General features: G+C 33.3%; 1 protein-coding gene across 4 annotated transcripts in view; it reads left to right on the top strand.

The window, feature by feature from the left end:
* Nucleotides 1-20,806, top strand: part of LOC148616514 (dynein axonemal assembly factor 8-like) — a 41,450-nt gene that overhangs the window by 5,866 nt on the left and 14,778 nt on the right. For all 4 annotated transcript variants that reach the window (XR_015922230.1, XR_015922229.1, XM_088583620.1 and 1 more), the window contains exons 5-23: nucleotides 1,421-1,591; nucleotides 2,132-2,224; nucleotides 2,493-2,625; nucleotides 3,462-3,584; nucleotides 5,043-5,219; nucleotides 5,565-5,700; nucleotides 6,141-6,279; nucleotides 6,786-7,012; nucleotides 7,563-8,622; nucleotides 10,068-10,259; nucleotides 10,625-10,731; nucleotides 10,909-11,041; nucleotides 13,116-13,295; nucleotides 14,210-14,438; nucleotides 15,127-15,367; nucleotides 16,823-17,018; nucleotides 17,886-17,980; nucleotides 18,716-18,803; nucleotides 19,611-19,731. Coding sequence is in view for 2 of the 4 variants with exons in the window: in XM_088583620.1 (XP_088439746.1) it covers nucleotides 1,421-1,591; nucleotides 2,132-2,224; nucleotides 2,493-2,625; nucleotides 3,462-3,584; nucleotides 5,043-5,219; nucleotides 5,565-5,700; nucleotides 6,141-6,279; nucleotides 6,786-7,012; nucleotides 7,563-8,622; nucleotides 10,068-10,259; nucleotides 10,625-10,731; nucleotides 10,909-11,041; nucleotides 13,116-13,295; nucleotides 14,210-14,438; nucleotides 15,127-15,367; nucleotides 16,823-17,018; nucleotides 17,886-17,980; nucleotides 18,716-18,803; nucleotides 19,611-19,731 (3,841 nt within the window). In the remaining 2 variants the exon portion in view is untranslated. The remainder of the gene's footprint in view (nucleotides 1-1,420; nucleotides 1,592-2,131; nucleotides 2,225-2,492; nucleotides 2,626-3,461; nucleotides 3,585-5,042; nucleotides 5,220-5,564; nucleotides 5,701-6,140; nucleotides 6,280-6,785; nucleotides 7,013-7,562; nucleotides 8,623-10,067; nucleotides 10,260-10,624; nucleotides 10,732-10,908; nucleotides 11,042-13,115; nucleotides 13,296-14,209; nucleotides 14,439-15,126; nucleotides 15,368-16,822; nucleotides 17,019-17,885; nucleotides 17,981-18,715; nucleotides 18,804-19,610; nucleotides 19,732-20,806) is intronic.

The raw sequence follows: 20,806 nt of genomic DNA, 5'->3' as shown, positions 1-20,806 counted from the left end.
GATCATCCCTACTTCTCCCTAGTGTCTCTCTGAAAGAGAAGTCACTTCACCCTGTGTTTCTCAAGTAGCTTGACCCCTGCTTTCATCATAACATGTTGTTGCCATTGCCTGGATAACGCCTCAGTTTTTTTTAACAATTTCCTTCATACATTGGTGAATGGTTGGCCTTCATTTATTTTAAGGGACTCAAGATTTCCCAATTTTACTTTAGGGGACCCACCCCCTAAATCGCATATTTTACCATTTTTCACATGAGAAAATTTGACTGAATGTGGAGTTTACATGTATGTTCAATAAAATTTACCCTTTCAGTTTCATTTAGTCTTTGTTTTCATAGTGGAAAAGTGCTTCTGTCACATTTTGTCATCATTTTCATCGGGAACGTTTACGTCAAATGTGCATGTGCGAAGGGAGAAATCCCACTAAATATAGTTTGGAGGACTGGCAGTGCAATATATTCAGAACAAAACATCTGTAATATTGTGCACTATGATTGATTCAGTGTTAAGGTAGAAATGCAACAAAAGCATGATTTGCAGAAATATCTAACTTTAAAAAAATGATTTACATCACCTATGTACACACACAAGACACTATTTATGAGAGTCCAATAATGCCTTAGTGTACTATAAGGGACTCACAACCTATATACATGACATGGAATACACACGAGACCCTTCACTTTTTTGAAGACATACCAGAGTACATTAAATACACTAAGGCTTAATGGTTAATGGCTTTAAAAGCATGGTTGGAATTGATTTTCACAGCAATTGATAAAGTGGGATCATTTTCTTGGTTATAGGGCTGAACTTTTCTAAAGATTGTGAGTGTAGGCACATGATGTATCATTCAGGTGCTTTCTAAGGTTTTTAATTTTTCTTTTTGCATTGGTATTTTCCAGTGATTTTCTACTCATTTAAGAAGTGTGTTCTCTCAAGAGTTTTTAAAGATTTCCTTTCATTGGTACTGTTAGGCAAATCCTTTTAAAATGACCACCACCCTTCAAATTTAAAAAGAAGTGCTTTCTATCCCATACAAGATACAATCAAATCTAGAATAAATTACAAATTTGATGCGTAATTACAAGACAGAATACCTTCTAACCCTCCCACATTAGTGGGGGGGGACGATTCCCTCAAAATCCGTGAAGAATTAAGAATTTCCCACATTAACATGTTAGAGTTGGATGTGTTTGGTTGAAATTACTACATTTTGTGAAAAATACTGTAAAGATGAATTTTCCGGAATGACTCCCTCATCAGACAGTGTCAATGGCAGAGAATCTCTGACATGAACTGTTTCAAAGGCTTACAGGTATTGGGCAGTTATGTTTTTTTTTAATATTAAAAAAATCACTGACTCATCAGAATACACAATAACTGTAAGTATTTTTGCAAATACAATTGTATATTTCCAGACCAGAACCAGAGTTTGTCATTGATCCAGAGGTTAGCTGCAATATCAACCAGAGTTTCTGGTGAGGATTTGACTGATGTTTGTCCAATGACTGGTGTGAAGAAAAGTCAAAAGATAGAAACTACTCCACCTGTTGTTAACAAATGGAAACCAGTTCCTCAATCAACATCAGGTTTGAAAGATGATATTTATAAGTTATAAACCCTTCTGTCCATTTAGTCTATCTGTCCATGTGTATCTTATAAGTGCAACTTCTTATAAACCATTAAAAGAATTTGAGTTGGGCATCATTTTTCATATGCTTGGTTGAAAGTAAGAATTTTTTTACCACTGGTTGTGAGTGGTGACAATACAGCTTTTGGATTGTACACGTACTGAGCTTGTTAGAGCAAGTTTTCATTGACCAAAATTTGTTTCTAAAGATTTATTGTCATACTTAAATATGCATAACTGCACAAAGCAGTAATTTTTTTTAGGAGCTTGCAGAGGTCAAGTGCAAGTTCAGTGGAGTATTTCATATTGTATACACTCTTGTTCATTACTTGTTATTGTTGGGTTAATATATAGGTTATAAAAGTGTACAAGCTATAATTTGTATGACAGTTGCATACAGGTTATTTCCAATACAGATAGATATTTGTGAAAAGGCAGATGGTACAAATTATATTGATAGCACCACCTTGTCTGTCAATACATGTATCTTTCATTCTAGTCCCAGAACCAGAAAGGAAACAAACTTCATCTTGTGGAACAAATACCAGTGATTTGCCAGTCAGAGTAATTACACCAACAGTCAAACCTAAAGGTAATAAATTATATTACTGTTTAAAAAAGAAATGAATACATTACAATTGTTTTCCCATCTCTTATGACTGCTCATTTACCTAGAAGTGTAAAACTCTCTGAATAGAAAATGTCTTTCAGTTCAGTGTTATGAATGGTCATTTAGATATTCTGTAATTTCTGTTTATCTTGGACATATGTTTGGTTTTTAGATCTTCCTCTTGCTTAAAACTGATTTGGTCATGTATTGATTTGAAACATGAATGGAAAGATAGATGGTTTCATTTCAGTTGCAAAGCAAGAAACATCCAAACAACAATCTGATACAGTTTTTATTGATTTGAGGAATTTTGATAAAACAAGACAAGAACAGCAACAAAGTATTGAAAGAGTACAGAGAATTCTGAATATATCTTGTGAAAGGTAAACATTATGGTTAAACTTCATAAACTTCTCAATGGATTTTGATGAAATTGTATGATGTAGGATGAAGGATGAAGGAAGATGGTTGTTGCATGTGTGCAAGGAGTGTTAGTTCAACTTTTACATGTTAAAATATTGTAGTGTTATTCTTCTTAAAATGCAGAACAGATTTTGATGAAAGTTATAGAAAGAGGGATCTTAACTATATTAGCGTAAACAAAGATAGTTATTGTTATATCTGCGAGGGGAGATAATCTAACTTGACATGTGGATATTTTGTGACGTTACAGTAATTCTTGTTATCAGTTATCTATCTTATGTTGTTGGATGCCATTGTTACATTTAATAGCCTTTATACTATTATGAAGTTTCTGCTTTGGGGAATTTTGTTTATTTTTTTATTCTTAAATCAATGTATCAGAAAAATCATTGACACTGCTTGCTTCTTTATTCCAAATTAATAGTGACCATTTTTTATTACTTTGCAGTGTTTGACACTAACTTTTTTAGTTAGGTAGCCTATAGGACTTTCTTATCAATAAGTTAGGTAGTCCTCAAAATAATCTTGCGGCCCTGTCTTTACATGTATATGGAGTAAGAATTTAGGAATAGGTATAGGTAGCCCAAAGGACTACCGATTAAAATTTCAAGGTAGTCTTCTCTCAAATTAGGGTGGCACAGGACCACAGGACTACTGTTAGTGTCAAACCCTGCCTTTGTGTACTTAAACTTGTTTTGTCTAAAACACAGAGATTTATAGGTATTTTTATCTAAAATTAAAAGACTCGGGGTATTTTTTATACTGCAAAGCAAGACTTTTTGATTTTAATTTACAGAGATTCCAGTGATTCAGAAGATGATGATGATTCCTGGCAGAAACAGAGACAGAAAATGAAAGAGTCTTTAAAGTCCAAAGGCGTCAATGCTGCTGCACTTCCTGATAAACCAAAACCTCATGGGTAAGCCCACCATTTTGAAAATGTACATTTATATTAACCCTTGTCATGTTGAGCATTCCTGAACGAAAGTCTAGATTTCGATATTTTGCAAACTTGTGCAAATTAAAAATGAGATTTAGTTACGCAGTGGTACTGATGCCGATTCTTATATATATAAATTAAAGATGGGTGATCACAAGGTGAGGTGGATGGGGTGAGGAGCTGGTGGGAGGGAGGGAGGGAGGGATGGGTGGTTGGCCAACATGGAAGAATGGGTCTCTCACTCGAAAATGGTTATTTTTTACCATTTGTGGTCATTTTTTGCTACATGTGGGGTTCAGTGGGAGCAAATCAGGAACCAGAGAACATGCATCCTACAGCCTGTACACTGTGAAGGCTACTGAAGCCAAATAAAGTGTGTTACAGTCAGGAGTAGGGGGTCATGAGTCCCCTGAATGGTCACTCTTGTGAAAAAACAAGGATTTTTTCCAATTTTTGGCCTCTGTTTGGCCTAAAACCAGAAGTAGTCAATATGAGGGGTTGACATTGAAATGGTGGGGACAGAAATCATTCTTATTTAGTTTCCAGGCGAAGTAGAGTACTACAGATTAATTCTGCTCTGGTGAGGGTCTGAGAAATGAACCCTACCCCCAAAAAATTTCATTTTTTTCTACAGCAGAAACTCACGACCTCTTTTTTTAGCTTTCAAGTCATTATTTTTTTAACAAACTCTATATCAGGTGGCTCATTTTAAAGCACAGTCACGCTGCTTGCAGATGGACACAAGTTGCACTTTCCTAAACTAAGATTAACACTGCCAGAACCAATAATGCAGTACCAGGTCCAATTCCGAACAGGTCCGGGTGTAGCATGACAAGGGTTAAGAGAGTTTATGGCAACAAATAGAAGAACTTTTATACCATTAAAATGTTCTTGTTTGGTATTGAGTGAAACCCTCCTTTTTATATAACAGGCTTATGTCTGTCAATCTTATAAAATCTCAGTAGACAAAAATGAAATTGTTGATACAAGAACTTTCTTAGGGAGAGTTTATTGTCTTTAAAGACTAACTTAACAATTCATCAAGTACAGCACTACATGTAAAATACAGTGATCAAGCTGGAAAATAAGGGTCTTAATTTTGTAACAAAAAGGCACTGCTGCACACTTATACAAACAATAAGGGTACACTTTATATATGCTTGTTGAAATTGGTATGAATACTTTTTTTGATTTGACTATTTCTTTTTTGAAGTAAGCAATTTTATTATAGTAGAACCATTAACATACAGATTTTAGATAAAAGAACAGTTGTGACTAATAAATTTCTTCTTCTGAAGAGCAGAGGTTCTATTCAAAAGAAAAAGGGGCAATTGTGCCTCTTTATTTCAGTGTAGATTTGAATACATTGGTATTCCACGGTGCCAATAATTAAAGCTGAAGCCATTAAATGATTGTATAATGATATACTGATTGCAGACCAGTGAAGAAACCACCAAGAGTTATAAATTTAGACCATGTAATAGACAGCAGATCAAGACAAAGTCTACCACCGACCAGAGAAGATGTTGTAGAAATATCAGAGGAAGAACAACAGGCAAGACTGAGGGCTGAACAGGAGGAAAAAGAAAAACAAACGAAACAGGAGGAGGCTAGGTATATACAATGAAACCTGTCTCTACCAAAATCACTTTTGGACTGTAAAACTTAACTAATTAAGGTTTGGTTTCCCTAGGTTCAAAGTACATTTCATCTGATAAGGAGGGTCTCCAAAAAGTGTCTGCTTGAGACAGGTTTTCAGTTTATTTAGGGTTAGTTTAGGCAGGTTTCACCTTATTGGCTGGATAGTTAAGTTTAAGCCTTAGGAGTAAATCAGTAGATATTCTACATTTGTGTATTTCAGTTGAAAAAATTGAATAAAAAAAAACCTGAATCTTTAAAAATCTCAAATCTATGTTTAGGTTAGACTTACCAATAAGAATGTTTTGTTTTCAATTTTAGAAAGCTTAGAGAACAGAGAGAGGCGGAAAGACAGGCTAGGTTACGAATGTCTAAGCGACTTGAAGCTCTTCGTCCTTCTGCAGCTGTCAGTGGGAAACAGGACTGTGCTGAGGCTACACCTGTTGTTTTTGATATTGTAAGACTTTCATTAAAATATGGTTATTAACTCAAAAGACCAACATGATTAAGACAAAAAGCTATCTAAACCCTGCATTGTAGGGATTTTACAGGCATACTCATGAAATCATTGAATATTTTCATTTAGAGGGAAATTAATTATTTTACCATTGTTCTATCTGCATGATCTTTTCTGTGATTTTAAATGATGATGTTACTTCTAACCAATAGTGATTTCATAAATAAACATAATATTAAGTTTTGAATGTCTCGTCAGAATATCACAATTTGCTGTTTCAGACTCACTCTGGTATTTTCTGTCTGAACTTCAAAACTGCCATTATTTGGTATAAGTGATACACATCCTGGTATTAACTACATCATGAAGGCATTATTCTCATAACATTATGAGTACTGTTTATCTTTTAGTTTGATTAAGTTATCCTTTTATACTTTCAGGAAGCATCATATGAGCCAGCATCAAGAACTCTACCACCAACGTTGGGACAAGACCAGAAGTGTTTATTACTCACAATACATTTATCCAGTAATGGTGAAATAATTCTACATAGAGGCAAAAGTAGAAGTGTTGATACAGGTATTCAAATTGAAAATTTGAAGTTTTCAATCTTTCTGCTATAATGATTTATGATTAATCGGTCTAAAATTGAAATTATTACAGCCAACAAGAATTCATAACTCACTGTATCACTTTTAAATCAATGTATACCTCAGTTAAAATTTCATAGATGAAAAACATATCAGAGATAGGTTTCAGAAAAAAAATGTAAAATTCTAGTGAGACCTGTGATAATATTTTTTACACATTGCTTTTCAGTCTATTACTACAGTTAAATCTGTGATTTGGTTTGAAATTTGAGCATTTTGGTGTGGTATATATTAACAATGATTCACATTCAAGCTCTTTTTGCTGTTTTCTAGACAGTACTTTTTTGTTGTTTTGTTTGAAATCAAAAACAATTACCCTTAACATTGCTTATACAAGCAACCTATTTGGCATTTGTTGAAAGTTACTAATTGAAATGTCTATTTCTTACAAATAAACAGAAATAAAAACAACTGAAATTTTAATCTATTTTTTAGGTGTAGGACTATCAGCTACCTATACAGTTCTGTTGTCATGGTTACTCTCCATGGTCCCACACAATTTTACCTTCCTACAGGAGACTGAGGAAAACCCAGAAGCACCCCCTTTTTATGTCCTGGGACTTCAGCAAGTGTGTATGGATGAACAGTTAGCTCTCCAAGTAGCTATTGTTGCTTCAAGAGATTATGATAAACAGAGGAATATCAAGTCTAAAAAATCTAAGGTAGAAAAGTAGATACATATTACCTTTTTTTTTCTTTTTTGAAGATTTTTGGCAATTAATAAATTTCTTCTTATTGAATAATAATCCCAGTTCTTGGAGACTTACTCAATTATAACATTGCTGCCTGTATTAACTAATAGAAATATTTGCAGATTTCTGAAATGTAAATAATGGAGTTTTGATGAGATATTATCTTTATTACACAACAAGAAGGGTGAATAGAGGAGTGAAAGACTAATACTTGTACTATCAATACATGAATACATTTCCTCTCAACTCTTAATTTCACATCGTAACTATGACAACAACACAATTTAAGCGAACAAATATACATTGCCTTAAAAAGGTAGTTCCATCAATACATTTGAATGACAAATAGAAACCTTAAAAGCCATTCATAAAACTTATTAGAAATGTAGAATTTTGTATCAAAAATATTGAAGATAGTAACTATAGTTTCATAATGACTAAAATTATAAAATGACAGCTATCAGCTGTATTGATTTTTTCCTTTTTACCCTATTTTATTCTGAATGAATGTGTTTTTTAGGTAAAAGATGAAATGAAAGGATCTTCAGCCTTCCATCTGTTCATGACTAAATTCCTATCAACCAACACATTACATTCTGTTTGTCCTTGGCTTGAAGACATGGTATCAGTTGAGGTTCCCTGTTCACAGGTTGATCAAAGTACCAACACACCATCATATATCTACAAACCACCCTTACCAAATATAACAACAAAACCATTGTCAACCTTTATCCAAGTGAACCCTGACCACCAAGCTGCACAAAAGGTGTTTAATTCTTCTGTTGGACTTTTCTGGCAAACAATTGATAGTGATGAAACTGTCTGTGAACAAAGTGTAGGAGAGGCAAATTATGACACTCAAGTAACAATGTCTCTTATATATAGAAAGATTTTCTATGATGCTCGAGCAATGATGGGCATTTGTAATAGGATCTTACAAGAAGGTTTAGACCTAGCAGGTGTGAGATTGTTATATCCCACATCTGAGATTATCAGTCTTGCATCAGGACCTAATGTGTGTTCAAATACCTCTCAAACAGATGTTTTAAACAGTATTGGGCCAGTATTAGCTATAGCATTACGAGGAACTTTTGCTCGATCAATCTGGCTTGATTCTGTTGGTCCTTCTGACCCAGTTCTGGCTAGAAGGACAGATCCCAATTCACTGTGTGCTTTATATGGTGGTGAATCTCGGGAGGAATGCTTATTGTTTTGTCCTAGAAATGCCTCTCGTGTTCAAACAGAATTAAGCCGCTGGTTTGGAGGGCGAATTCCACCAGGTGGCAGTGTTGATGTTGGAACACCATATACACGTAAAGACACTTATCGTAGTGGAAGCCCAAAGGGTAGGCGGGGTAGAAAGTCCTCACTTTCTGACAAAGACAATGATATCAATGCAGGGATTCACAGACCTCCTGCAGCTTTAACTGCTACTACTAAAAATGACATTTTCTTAGTGTTGTCTCCTCATGTACCACCAAAATGTATTGGTGTTGTTTTGTCTACTTGCCAGAGGAGAGGCTATCAGATTAGGGGCATTAGGAGGAGTAAACTAAATACAAAGAAAGCTAATCTACTAGGTAAGTTCATCAGCAGTATTTACACTACTGTCTCTCCACTCTTCACACTGAAAGTTACAGTTGAGTCCCCATTTCAAAATATGCTTGTAGTTTAATTCCTCTGCTTACATGACAAAATATATGAAACCATTTTTAGTGTTAAAAAGCATTTCAGTTATATATAGAAAAAATAAATGAAAAGTATTGGAACAAAGCATTCTTATCTCCGTTTTTTGATTTGGTGGAGACATAGTGGAAGAAAATAGTGACTGCTGTGGTAAGTGGAGAAATTAAAATTTAGGTTGATGGTAGCTTACATGTAAGTTCTAATTTTGACAAATTCTTAGTTGTTTTTGATAAGTGAATCACAAAATGTAGGTGCTTAGTCTGATCACAGTTGATATTGGAGGGATGCTTTTAAGGAACTATTTAATCTGTTGTAGTACATTGTACATACACTTTTATTTGCAGATTGATAATTTTACTTTATAAATTACACTTGTACTTTGTTTACAAAATAGATTAAGCATTTTTGTCTGCATTATTTTCTTCCTCAGAATTTCTGGAAAATGGGTAGATTACTGGTGCTATGAAAAATAAGTACTAGTACATTACTGGTACTATGAATGAGTTCGTGTGTTCATTAATTGTTTGGATAGGATGATTTAATAATAATGCAGTCATAATTTTTGTATCGGAGTAGTGTTCCGTACAGTTTGTTTTAGGTGGGCATGGGCACCCTGTTCTTTTTGATGGACTTTATAAGCATCCTGTCCTTTTTGGTTGATTTTCTGGAAATTGCATAATGCTTGCATCATTTGCCTTAAAATTTGCCTCAAATGCAGTGATTGGGTAGAGGGTGTCATGTGCCATTTATCACATTCCAGCTGAAAATGTCCCATTTAAATAAGAAATTTTTTTAAAGAATGTTTAAGAATGGCCCATTGTAATTGGCATTAAAATGGCACTTTTGAAAATTTAAGTCCTATCACAGCTAATGGGTTTAGAGTGTCTTTTTTATACCCCTCCCCCCACGCAGAGGGTGGAGTATATAGTAAAAGGGTGTCTGTCCTTCCGTCCGTCCTTACTTCCTTCTGTCACAAAGAGGGATTCTCATTTCTTTTCACTTTCTCTGCTACACCACTGAATGGAATTTAATGAAAGTTTAGTATATATTCCCATTGTGCACCTCCTATTTTAGATTTTGGTCTAAATCAATTTGGAAGTAAAAAGGTGCATGTTATCAAATGGAGGAGTGGGGGTATCAAGTTTGTGAGCATTGCTCACAGTTTTTCTAGCTTTACCTGGAAAACCCTGCCCTTTTCAAAAGCCATTGGGGACACTGTATCAGGGTAAAATTCACATTAAAAAAAAACTTTTTTTTAACCTTGGATGATTTGAAATAGCCATTTATGTATTACATGTCATAAAGTAACCAGCAATCTTATATGCCAATTCTTTAACAGGTATATCTACTGAGACAGTGTCAACCTTCTGTCCTGGTACAAACCAGTCAGAACTAATTACAGACCAGTTACGACATGCTGACTCAGTATATCCATGTACATTGTTATTACTACAGAAAGAGAATGCTACTCACAGTGTTGCTAGTCTTATAGAGGCATGTATGGTGCAGCTTACTTTACAGGGCATTATGGGTAGGTTTTGAGTGTTAGATTAATAAATATAGAATAAAATTTATTTTTACCTGATACTAGATAGTGAGGTCATATTCTTCATATTTGTGCCAATCTCAAGCACCTTTCAAAACTTACAATATTGCTTTAACAAACTACATGATTCAATACAGGGATACAAATTAGCAGTTGCCTGGCAGCCCATGGCTACTAGATTTTGAGCTTAGCTACCAAACCTTTGGGTGAAATTTAGTTTGAAATACAGAAATAACTAAACAAAAATATGGTTTGGGCTACCAGCTTGTATTTCCCAATTTTTATTCCTGCTATACACACGTATACTGCATGAAACCATGTCAAACAATTGGATTTACTTCTGTTTTCAGGAACAATTCAGCAGCAAGCCAGTCAGTATTTATCATCAAAACATATGTTCCATGCTGCTAGATATTCAGAATCTCTTCTGTCTCATCTAGGTGGTGATTTCTCAAAGGTAATTACAGAAAATTGTCAAAATGATTATTATATGCAGATTTGTTCTGCTTAATAATTAAATTTTAGACATTTCTAAATAAGATTGTAACCTAATGATTTAATTCATAAAAAAAAGATAGAAAAACTTATATTAGAATGTCATTATAACTAATCATTTTGCATTTTTATATTTCAGTGTTTTGATTTTGAAGTGCAGGTGAATCCCAGTATAATACTTCCTAAACTTTATACCAGTCCTGAAGTGGAACAGATTGTTGTTCTCTTGTTACTTGGTAATCAGATTTTAAAGTCCTGTGGTCTATTCATTGGTGAGTTCTCATTTATATATAATTAGACTTTTAGAGGTAATAGTTACTTTCAAACTTGGAAAAACCGATTTATTTGATCAATAGGTCATTTATAGACTTGTAAAATGTTTTGAGACTTCTGAAATGGTTTGAATGGTGGACTATTTTAGAGAATAGTTGAAGATGAATTATTGTATCCATGCACTTTTGTTTCTGTGTGGCTTCATCGACAACTGTGGTCAGTGAGGTTTACTAATGAAATGTGTAGGATGAAGCTAATGTCGGTGACATTCTTTTTTCCCCACGAATTTTCATTTTTGAACCAGTTTAGTAGATCAACCTCCTTTTATCCTTCAGTTAAATTGTCATTATTACACCACAAATTTGGAAAAAAACTTCAGTTAAAATATGTATAGAAAAAGTATGTGCATGAAGTAATGAAATGTAAATAAAATATTTTTGTATCTAATTTTAGTACATTAATAAGGAAAAAAGTGAAATTCCAATAACTTTTCTATAGTTCCCCTTCACCACACACAAAACATCAAGAGAGGCTTTTTGTTATATGTTTTTGCAATATGACCTTAAAAAGTCATTGAAAATACACATTTCTGTACAAATTTGCAAAAAGATGCTTTTTTTTTTATCTATTTCATTCATGCGACCTTGATTAGAAATAGAAATGTTAATACTGTATTCTTCCGTGTATACCACACACGTTTTTTCCAACTTTGTTCCAGGAGGGGGGTGTGTGGTAGACTCAAAACCAGGAGTTTTTAGATTTTTTTTTCTGTAGACATGATTTTCGGGAATCAGAATGGAAGTCATCTACAGAAGACAGCATTTAGCCATTTTGTATTTTTATGTGAAATGAACAGATAAAGTTTTACTTCTATTTAATGGTTATTATATCCATCAATTCTGTTATCTTGCATTTCGTAGTTTGTACAAAAAAACTGGAACTAACTTCTTATTTTTCTTTCAAAACATGCCATCCTAATTATAACTTCTACACCTGTGTGTGATGGAGCATCAAATACACAATAATCAGAGTGCCATCCTTTCCCCAGGCTCATCGTCATTTAATTATCAAATAACAGAAGATCAATTTCAAAGGTGAAAACAACTGTCACTAATCCTTTAATTTGCTTGATGAACTGTTTCCAGATGTCAAATATCAATACACAAGCTTTTCAAATTAAAACATCTCTTATAAACTGTTGGACTTGACAATATTGTTTTAGAGGCTAAAAACCACTAATTCCACTTCCCATAGGCTTCTATGCTAATTTCACAATATTCAATGGCTTCTCTGGACTTTACCTTAACTTTAACCTGCAGAGGACTATATATCAGCATGATTCTACATATGTCAGCTCACAATCCTCAGAATGGCATGTGGGGTTAGCAGACTTGCAGTGCAGTACTGGTCACCGGAAGTGAAGTGTCTATAAATAGCATGGGAAATCCCAGTGTTTTCACAAGATAGGGGTATATTTAGAAATCATTATGGAGATTAGGCTTCACATCACAAGAAGCAAAATGCACCTATAAAATGTACAGAAATGTTTTTCCTTTCAGAAACTGTTTAATTTTTTTAAATGAGATGAGAACTTTTTTCACAGCACTATGAGGAACGGGTAATTTCTGCGTAGGACTATTTTTGCGTATGTTCCAAATGCTCATTGGTTGAATTGGTGGTCTGTAACCTAATTTAGAGAAATACCCGATTTGTATATGACCAGGAAATGTAAACAATTTAGTTGACTCATTGAATAGATCCAATATTTTGCTGTATCTTAATCATTAAATGACTTGCAAACGCAGAGAAACATAAAAAAATACTTTTATTTAAAAGAGTAATAATGAAAGGAAACGCATTTCAGGGAATTTACCAGAATCCTTTCATCTCAATGTGGTCTTCTGCTGATGATTTTTCTTTGCTTCCCAGTGTATATATTACACAGAAACTAACTTTTTTTTTGTCAATCTCTCTTGCCAAGAGGAGTGTGGAGTATAAATGGAAGAACATGGTAATGGTTGAAGTAATAACAAACTATGTAAATTTGTCATTGTGCTGTTTTCCATATTTTAGGGAAGTTGCTTCACTTGGTGCCTTACAGTAAAACAGCTACAGTATTACCTGTGAAAGAGGGTTTTGAATTGTTAGGTATAAAGTGGGTGCCATCACTGTCTATATCACAGGCTAAAGATATCACACCTTATGAAGTTGGAGATAGAGGATGGAAAGAAAATATTCATACTCTGACAACAGGTATTGATTAGAATGTTTAAGTGCTTTTGAAGTGGTTGTTAGTGGTTGTCAGTTTCATAGGTAGAATTTTAGAGGGGTTTCTAAATTTTATATTTATGAATGTGATTTTGTATGACCCCAAAAAAACTATAAGGTCTTATGATGGAATTTGAATGACAATAGACAAACAATAGAATCAAACATTTTAACCATATCAATTAAATGAAAATTTAACAGTCATCCGAAATTGGAACTTGTAGCTGGATGAGCCAAGGAAATTTTATTATCTTCTAATGTATTTGTATGCTGTTTTATTTTTTTTATATTTAAGGGAATATTGTGATACCCAATTAAATGAACCAGGGTCTGGTTTCATAAAAAAAAATAATCTTGAATTGAGATTTTCCTCAAATCCTTCCACAACTCAAATTTGGACCAATCAAATTACTTGAAAATGAATATTTGAGGAAAATCTCAATTTAAGATTTTTTTAAATGAAACCCAAGCCAGTACATTTGTCAATTCAGGGGCTTACGTAGCAGTAGTCTTAGGGTGTGGGAAATTTCTCAGCTTTCATCTATATCCCATCTACTGTCTTAGGCAGTTTATAGTAAGGTAGTTGTTGTCTCTGACACATTTCCTATATTCACTTCCTTCTGTATCTACTCAGAGGATAGAAATTATTTATAAATAGTGATGCTTTTGAGTTCATTCTTGTGTATAAAAGAACAGAATAATTATCACCTTTGTTTAGTACTACTTTCTAGTTTTGAAATTCCTATGATACTTTTAAAATTAAAATACTTCAACAACAGTCCTGAAAATTCCACCCTTAAAAGCCTCCTTGATTAAGAATTTGCTCGAATGCTTTTTTTATGAACTGAAAATATGCTCCACTATTTGTTCTTATATCACCTAACTTGAATATTTTACAGAGCCAGCACTTGTTTTGGTCTTACGAGGAATAAATGCCTTTAAAAAGTTAGAACAAATTATTCCCCATCCAGACCCTAAGTCAGACCATATGGATTATTTGATGTCACATACAGCTGAAGAAGCATACTCATTCACTAGAGCTTTTTTCACAGACCGGGAACTTTATGGTGACCCTCAGTGTCGACCACTGTTACCATATTTACCTCTTAGTAAAGCATTACATTCAGGGTAAGTTAAATACACAAACTCAGCTGAAAAATCCTGGTTGGGAATAGAAAAAAAAATATTCAAAATATTACCCCCAATTTTTTTAACTCAGCCATGGACAGACAAAAAGGGTTCAGTATTCCTCTATTATTTAACTATGTAGACTTTTAAATAAAGTTATTTACTCCAGTCTCTGCTGAAAAAAAAAATTCATGCTTTGAAGAAAAATTAGTTGCCAAATTGTAGAGAGACCTTTAATTGACTGTCACAAATGTATACCATGTTTTAAAAATTGGAAAATTGTTAACTTGGTACTAAGAGTAGGTACCCATGTTTATGTTGCAGGTATGATTTTCTTCCACTTTTTGACGGATTTCACCATATCAATTCTCTATTTTGCAATTTATTTATTTCTGATTTTCACTTTCCACTTAACTGCTGTTCCACAAAATATCATCTGTGATATTGAGATTTGAAGAACTTTTGGCATTCCATGATATGACTTAAACATTCATGGGCATTTTTGTATTTACTACAAAAATGTTTGAATATATGTCTGTTTTTTTTTGTTTTTCATAAACATGTTATTTTTTTTTTATTTCTGTTACTTCTAAAATGCTTTTATTTATTATACAGTAATAGCATTTAGATTAACTTTATGAAATAAAGTATTAATTAAATTTATTAATATGAATCCTTCTTTTTGCAGACAAGTTGATGATCACATCTTAACAAGATCTGAAGCATTGAATGAGTCAATATTCAATGTAATGACTTCAGGTCCACAGTTGATAACTACTGCTCTTATAATTAAACCAAGGGCCGTAAAACGTCATCTTTCCAAAATTGTCAAGAAAATTATTCAGGAGGGATTTAAAATTGTTGGTATGAGATTACAAATTCTGAACAAAGAAAATGTCTTGCATCTATTGAGGAATGAAGAGGACTTGGTAAGTTAGGACTATCAATCATAGTTTTGCTATATCCCCCTTTTTGTGAGAGGATTGTATTGATCATTGTGTCTGTCCACAACATTTTTTGTTACAGTTTCCTCTGCTTACCACGGCCACTCGATATTTTGACAGAATCTTTATTTAGGCATGCCATATAGCGATATTATATTTCTGACAAAAGCAATATCAACTTCCTGTTTGGTAACTTTGTTTATATTTTGACCACATGGTTACTGGGTAGGGATGCTCACATTATTTTATTTTTAAATTGGACTTGTCAATTTTTTTTTATTCTTCCACAAACTGAATTTAGAGGTTATAAAAAAGTATCTTTGTCTGTCTGTATGCAAATCTTTTAGTTCACCTACTCCTTAACTGCTAAATTAATTTTTATAATTTTTTATAGAATGTTAGGCAGATTAATGTTCTTCCCATAATTTTTTAATAGCACAGTGCTTACTGGCATAGCATAGCTCTTTTGGCATTCCTCCAAAATTACAGCACAGTGCCTATAGTGCATTCTAACTAAATTTAATTACTAATAGCACAGTGCTAAGAAATCCTAGTGCTGCAAAGTACAGCACTATAATGGCCTGGGGAGAACACTGAATTATGTAGTTGTGATGGTAGGAAGGAAATTAATGAAACATGCCTGCAAATTCAGAAATTTAACTGTGGGCTTTACAAGTAAAAAAATTGTAAAAGTCCTAAACTGCACAGTAGATATCTTAAGACATCGTATGTAATTATTAATATTGGAATATGGTTGTAGTCCAATACCTGCTATGGGAAGTAATCCAGGCTAAGGGTATTACATGTTAAATCCTCTCGAACTGCTCATTGGAATTTGATGAAGTTCTATAGGAGGGTTAGGCATCATATGATGATTTGTGTAAAGTCGAGTTACTTCAAGGGGATATTATCCAACTCCAGGGTTGATTTTAATCCACTTGAGGTTGGTGGTTCTCTTTCTATGAACTTGCGTGACAGTATTTATAGTTCTTACTGTTAAGGTCATGAGGTCAAACAGGTAACTGTTAGAACTTTTTAACCATATTTTTTAATGATGCAAAATTTTATCATTATAATCCTCTGCATTCTTAAATATGTATACAGGAATCTCCTTGTTTGTCTGTCTATCCTTCCAACTGTGTCAGTCTTATCTGTTCATCCACCCATGAACTTGGCAAATGCAAATCCCCAGAAACTGTTGAGTAGATTCTGAAGAAACTTTATACAAAGGTTTGGGATTGTATATAGCTTTTCATAAAGGAAGATAATTATTGTTGGCAAAAGAAAATTATCAAACTTGCATGTTGCGAGCTGGAGGTATCTTCCTAAGTATGAAAAGGTTGTCAAGGTTGGTAATGATGAGTATGATCAGGATATTTTACATTACATATAGCTTTTATAGTGAGGTACATAATAGGTTCAACTTTATGTATTTTTTAGGACATTGAATCTAGAGAGAATCACATGAAATACCTAATGTCAGGGCCAAGTATGTGCTTAGTTCTTTTGAGAGAAAATTCTGTGAAGAAGTTGCTTGATTTACTGGGTCCAGTAGATCCACTGAATGCCAGGAGACAGAGTCAGTTTCTATGGAGAGGAACATTTGGTGTAGATTTAGTCAATAATGCATTCTATGGTATGTGTGCAAGTAACTTGTACTGAGAAGATGGTTAACAGTATACAGTTATTAAATGGGTTGGATGCAATAGACCAGAACATTTGTCATGAGGTACTGAGAACACTTGATCATTCTCAGTACCAAAGGACAAATGTTCTGGTCTATTGCATCCAACCCATTTAATAACTGTTTTATTACCTAATTTGTCTATGAGATATAATAAAGAATGGAAATGGGGAATATGTCAAAGAGACAACCATTTGACCAGGAATAGGAAATTGACCGCTCCATGTTTACGAATTGGCAGACGAGAGTCACATCTACATTGTGTGTAAATTTCAATTCAATGAAGCGCTTAAAAAAAGTTCAACCAATCAAAAGGCTTAGATAAAGGTCATTATGGGGTCAGTGCAATAGACTCCTCAAGGAGACTATTGCACCATGCAATAGTACATTGACAGTGCAATAGATCACCCTGTCCTGAATAAATTTTGAAAATAGAGAAAAATATGTGTATATTTAATAAACAAGATAAAACCTTATAATTAGGTAATAATAAGAGTTATTAATTTAACTGTCAAAACTATTTTACATGTTTAGCATTGTTTAGTCAAACACAGGCTATTTACCTTAAAATGTTCAAAGTTTGTGCCATTTTTTTTCCATTATAATGTTTTTTTCTATTCCATATTCATAATTTTGGCCATAAAACCATAGGGAGTGGCATGTTAGATAAATCAATGATAATGCACACTTAAAATCTATTTTTATTGAATAAAGAAAAATCTGCACTCCTGGTTGTGAATTAGAATAGTTAGTTAATGTCAGGAAGGAAAGTCATCAGTATCTCTTCAGTAAATTTATTTTTACTGTAATGATTTACAGGTTCTTCAAATTATATCACTGCTATTGAAGATCAGAAAATATTATTTCCTGATGGATTGTGTTGCCAGTCAAATGGTTATCTAGAAAATGAACAGGTATTTATTAAAATTTGTAACACTTCATGTTTTCAATATTAACTATTTTCATCTGTATAATGTACATACATGTGTTAAGATTTTTTTACCCAAATTTTATGATAGGCAGTTTATTTTAATCATCTTGTTTGTCTCTCTGTCTATCATTCTGCCCATCCAAATTTTTTTTGTAGTTATCTCAATCTCAGATTGATTTATTTGGTATGTGGCATTTTATAGAGAGAGCAAACATTGTAAGAAATTTTGGTTGCCATCTGCTGTCAACTTCTTGTTCTGTGGGAATTTCACATTTTCACTTAATGGAATGAAAAGGGGTGTATGCTGTCACTGCTCTATTATATGGAAAATTTTGCTAATAGAATCAGGAGATTTCTTACTATGAGGCTTTTATTTTTTAAACAACTACATCATAACATTTTCAATGCTAGTTTCACATGATCAATTTTTTTAGCTTTTTCCAGGGAATTTTAGGTTCAGACTTCTTTTTAAAATGATTTCATTGTATGCAGATATGGGTCGGATTGTTATTCTTGTAAGATAGGTAATGCAAAACTAAACACAACTCTGAAAAAAATAAATAACACAAAATGTACAATTAAAACATAAACAAATGAAAGGCAAATTAAGTTGTCAACAGAGAAATACAATAGAAACTGTTCAGCCATTACAGTGAGACAGATATTATCTTGGTTTGATCCATGCTTAAAGTTATATTGTGGAGTGTTTTATTTCCAGATTACATGTCCTGCCATAGACAGTTATATAGATGCTCACTATCTAAATAACAGACATATGATAGTTCATCAGCCTTCTGAACATACAGGTAGGTACTCATAAAATAAGATTTAAAGGAGTAACACTGTTATATATGCAAACAGGCTTTTGTTTCATAGCCGTTTTGATGGTTACAAGTTATTGATTTTTATAACCTGCCACTTGAAATGGCAAGGTATTGTGTAATACACTTCAAAAAGTTGCGTGTTATCCATCTTTCTGTCTCCTTCAGTTACCATATTATAACTTAAGAAGATATTGAAAGAGTAATCAAGGGAACCAAGGCTATAGCGGTAATCAAAAGAATGCAATTCAGGAACAAAGACCAGACATGGCAAACAGACATACACAACAAAGGACATAAAGTAACTAAAATCATTCATACAAAGTAACAAAAGCAAATGAGCAACTAGGACTTCACTAAAAACTGGGAGCATGGACCAGGTGCACCGGTAGGGTAATCCTTTTCAAATTTTTCAGTTTTTAAGTACACATGTCATGAAATACAGTTCAAATTTCTGTTTGATTGGATCGTTTACACGAAAGTCATGGCAATTTTAAGTCTCTTTACCGCATAATTTTTCCATAAGATGCCCCTTTTTTCAGACATTGTTGTAAAGGGTCAGTTAAATGTGTTGATACCCAAATTAAATGTTCTTTCTATAAACATAAGTACATTGTATTGGAGGGACATGGTAATGTTATCTGTTTGGTCATTTATGCATCTCAGTGTCTGGTGTATATGTGTTTTATCATATTCCTTGCACTAAACTTTCAGTGTTTTTTTTTTGTCTTATGGTATGCTCCTTCCTCATTGAATGTTCATTATTGATACGAAACAATGTTTTTATTTCAGACTTACCTGATTACATTCTGATGGAGACCACTTGTTTAGTATTAAAGCCTCCATTGCTGACCATTAAGAGAGAGGGAACATTTGGCTTTGCAGAGCTTATTGATGGATTTATTTCACAAGGGTGATTGTTTTTTCTTGCTAGTTTCTTCTAAAAGCAAAAGATATTGACAAATAATTTTTAATGTCAAGTTAATATTAATGCTTCACCCAACAAGTTTGTAGTATATTGTAATCCCTTTGTCTATCTATCCACCATTACATGTCATTCCATCTAGCAGAACTTTGTCTAAATTATCTTGACTGCTAACAAATGGATTGATTTCCAGTTTTGTATATAGCTCTAGGTACGAGGACAAAATTAATTTCGTAGTGCATTTCAACAGACACATCTTGACATACAAAAAAAAATTCCACTGCTTCAAACTCAGTGAAACTTTACCAAATTGGAAATATGTATAAAAGCTGATTCCTATAAGAGTGTCAGAAAAATTCACCATCATTTTTCATTTTTAGCAACTTTGCTTTGGAGACCCTGTAGACATGAGAAATGACCACTGCCAAATGTCCTAAATTTTGACCTTCTTTGATAGGACCAAATCACAACTTCCACATAAAATTACAGAACAAAAAAAAAAAACCCTTGTAAATTTGATCCTTGCCCTACATTTCTGCAGTAAATACTAAGCAATAAAGTTTATAACAGCGAAGAAAAAAATCAGGAAGAAACACTAAAAAAAAAAGGATTTTTATTCGTATACAACGAAATGTTAAGGGGAATTAATTGTTATTTTGTACCTATTAGATCGGCTTATTTTGAAACTCAAATAAAGGCTTCATCTGTGAAAAGCTTATTCATATTTGATTCAAATTGCAAAGTTTTACAGAAATTTGTTGAAAAATAAATGATTTATGGCAAATTTTATATCAGTGGTATATGTCGTGACTTCAACTTTTTGCAGATTAGTGTCCTCTAAATAGCCTCAATTCAAATATTTGACAGATTTTGTCTTTTTTTTTCTTTATTTCCAATGCATTGCATGTTTCTGAAGTAGAAAACACCAGCTAGTCAGGTTTCCATCTGATGTAAGACAGAAATATATGTTTTAATACATGACGCTGCAGTATTAGAGCATTTTCACCTATTGTAGGGGTATTTATATAAAAACTCATTTTTAGAAGCTAAAAAAGAATTAACC

The sequence above is a fragment of the Perna viridis genome, chromosome 5 (assembly GCF_037379345.1).
Source record: "Perna viridis isolate PV_CMFRI_1.1 ecotype Kerala chromosome 5, ASM3737934v1, whole genome shotgun sequence".
Lineage (NCBI taxonomy): Eukaryota > Metazoa > Mollusca > Bivalvia > Mytilida > Mytilidae > Perna > Perna viridis.
Note: the sequence above shows the minus strand (reverse complement) of the source record. Positions and strands in the feature narration are given on the sequence as shown.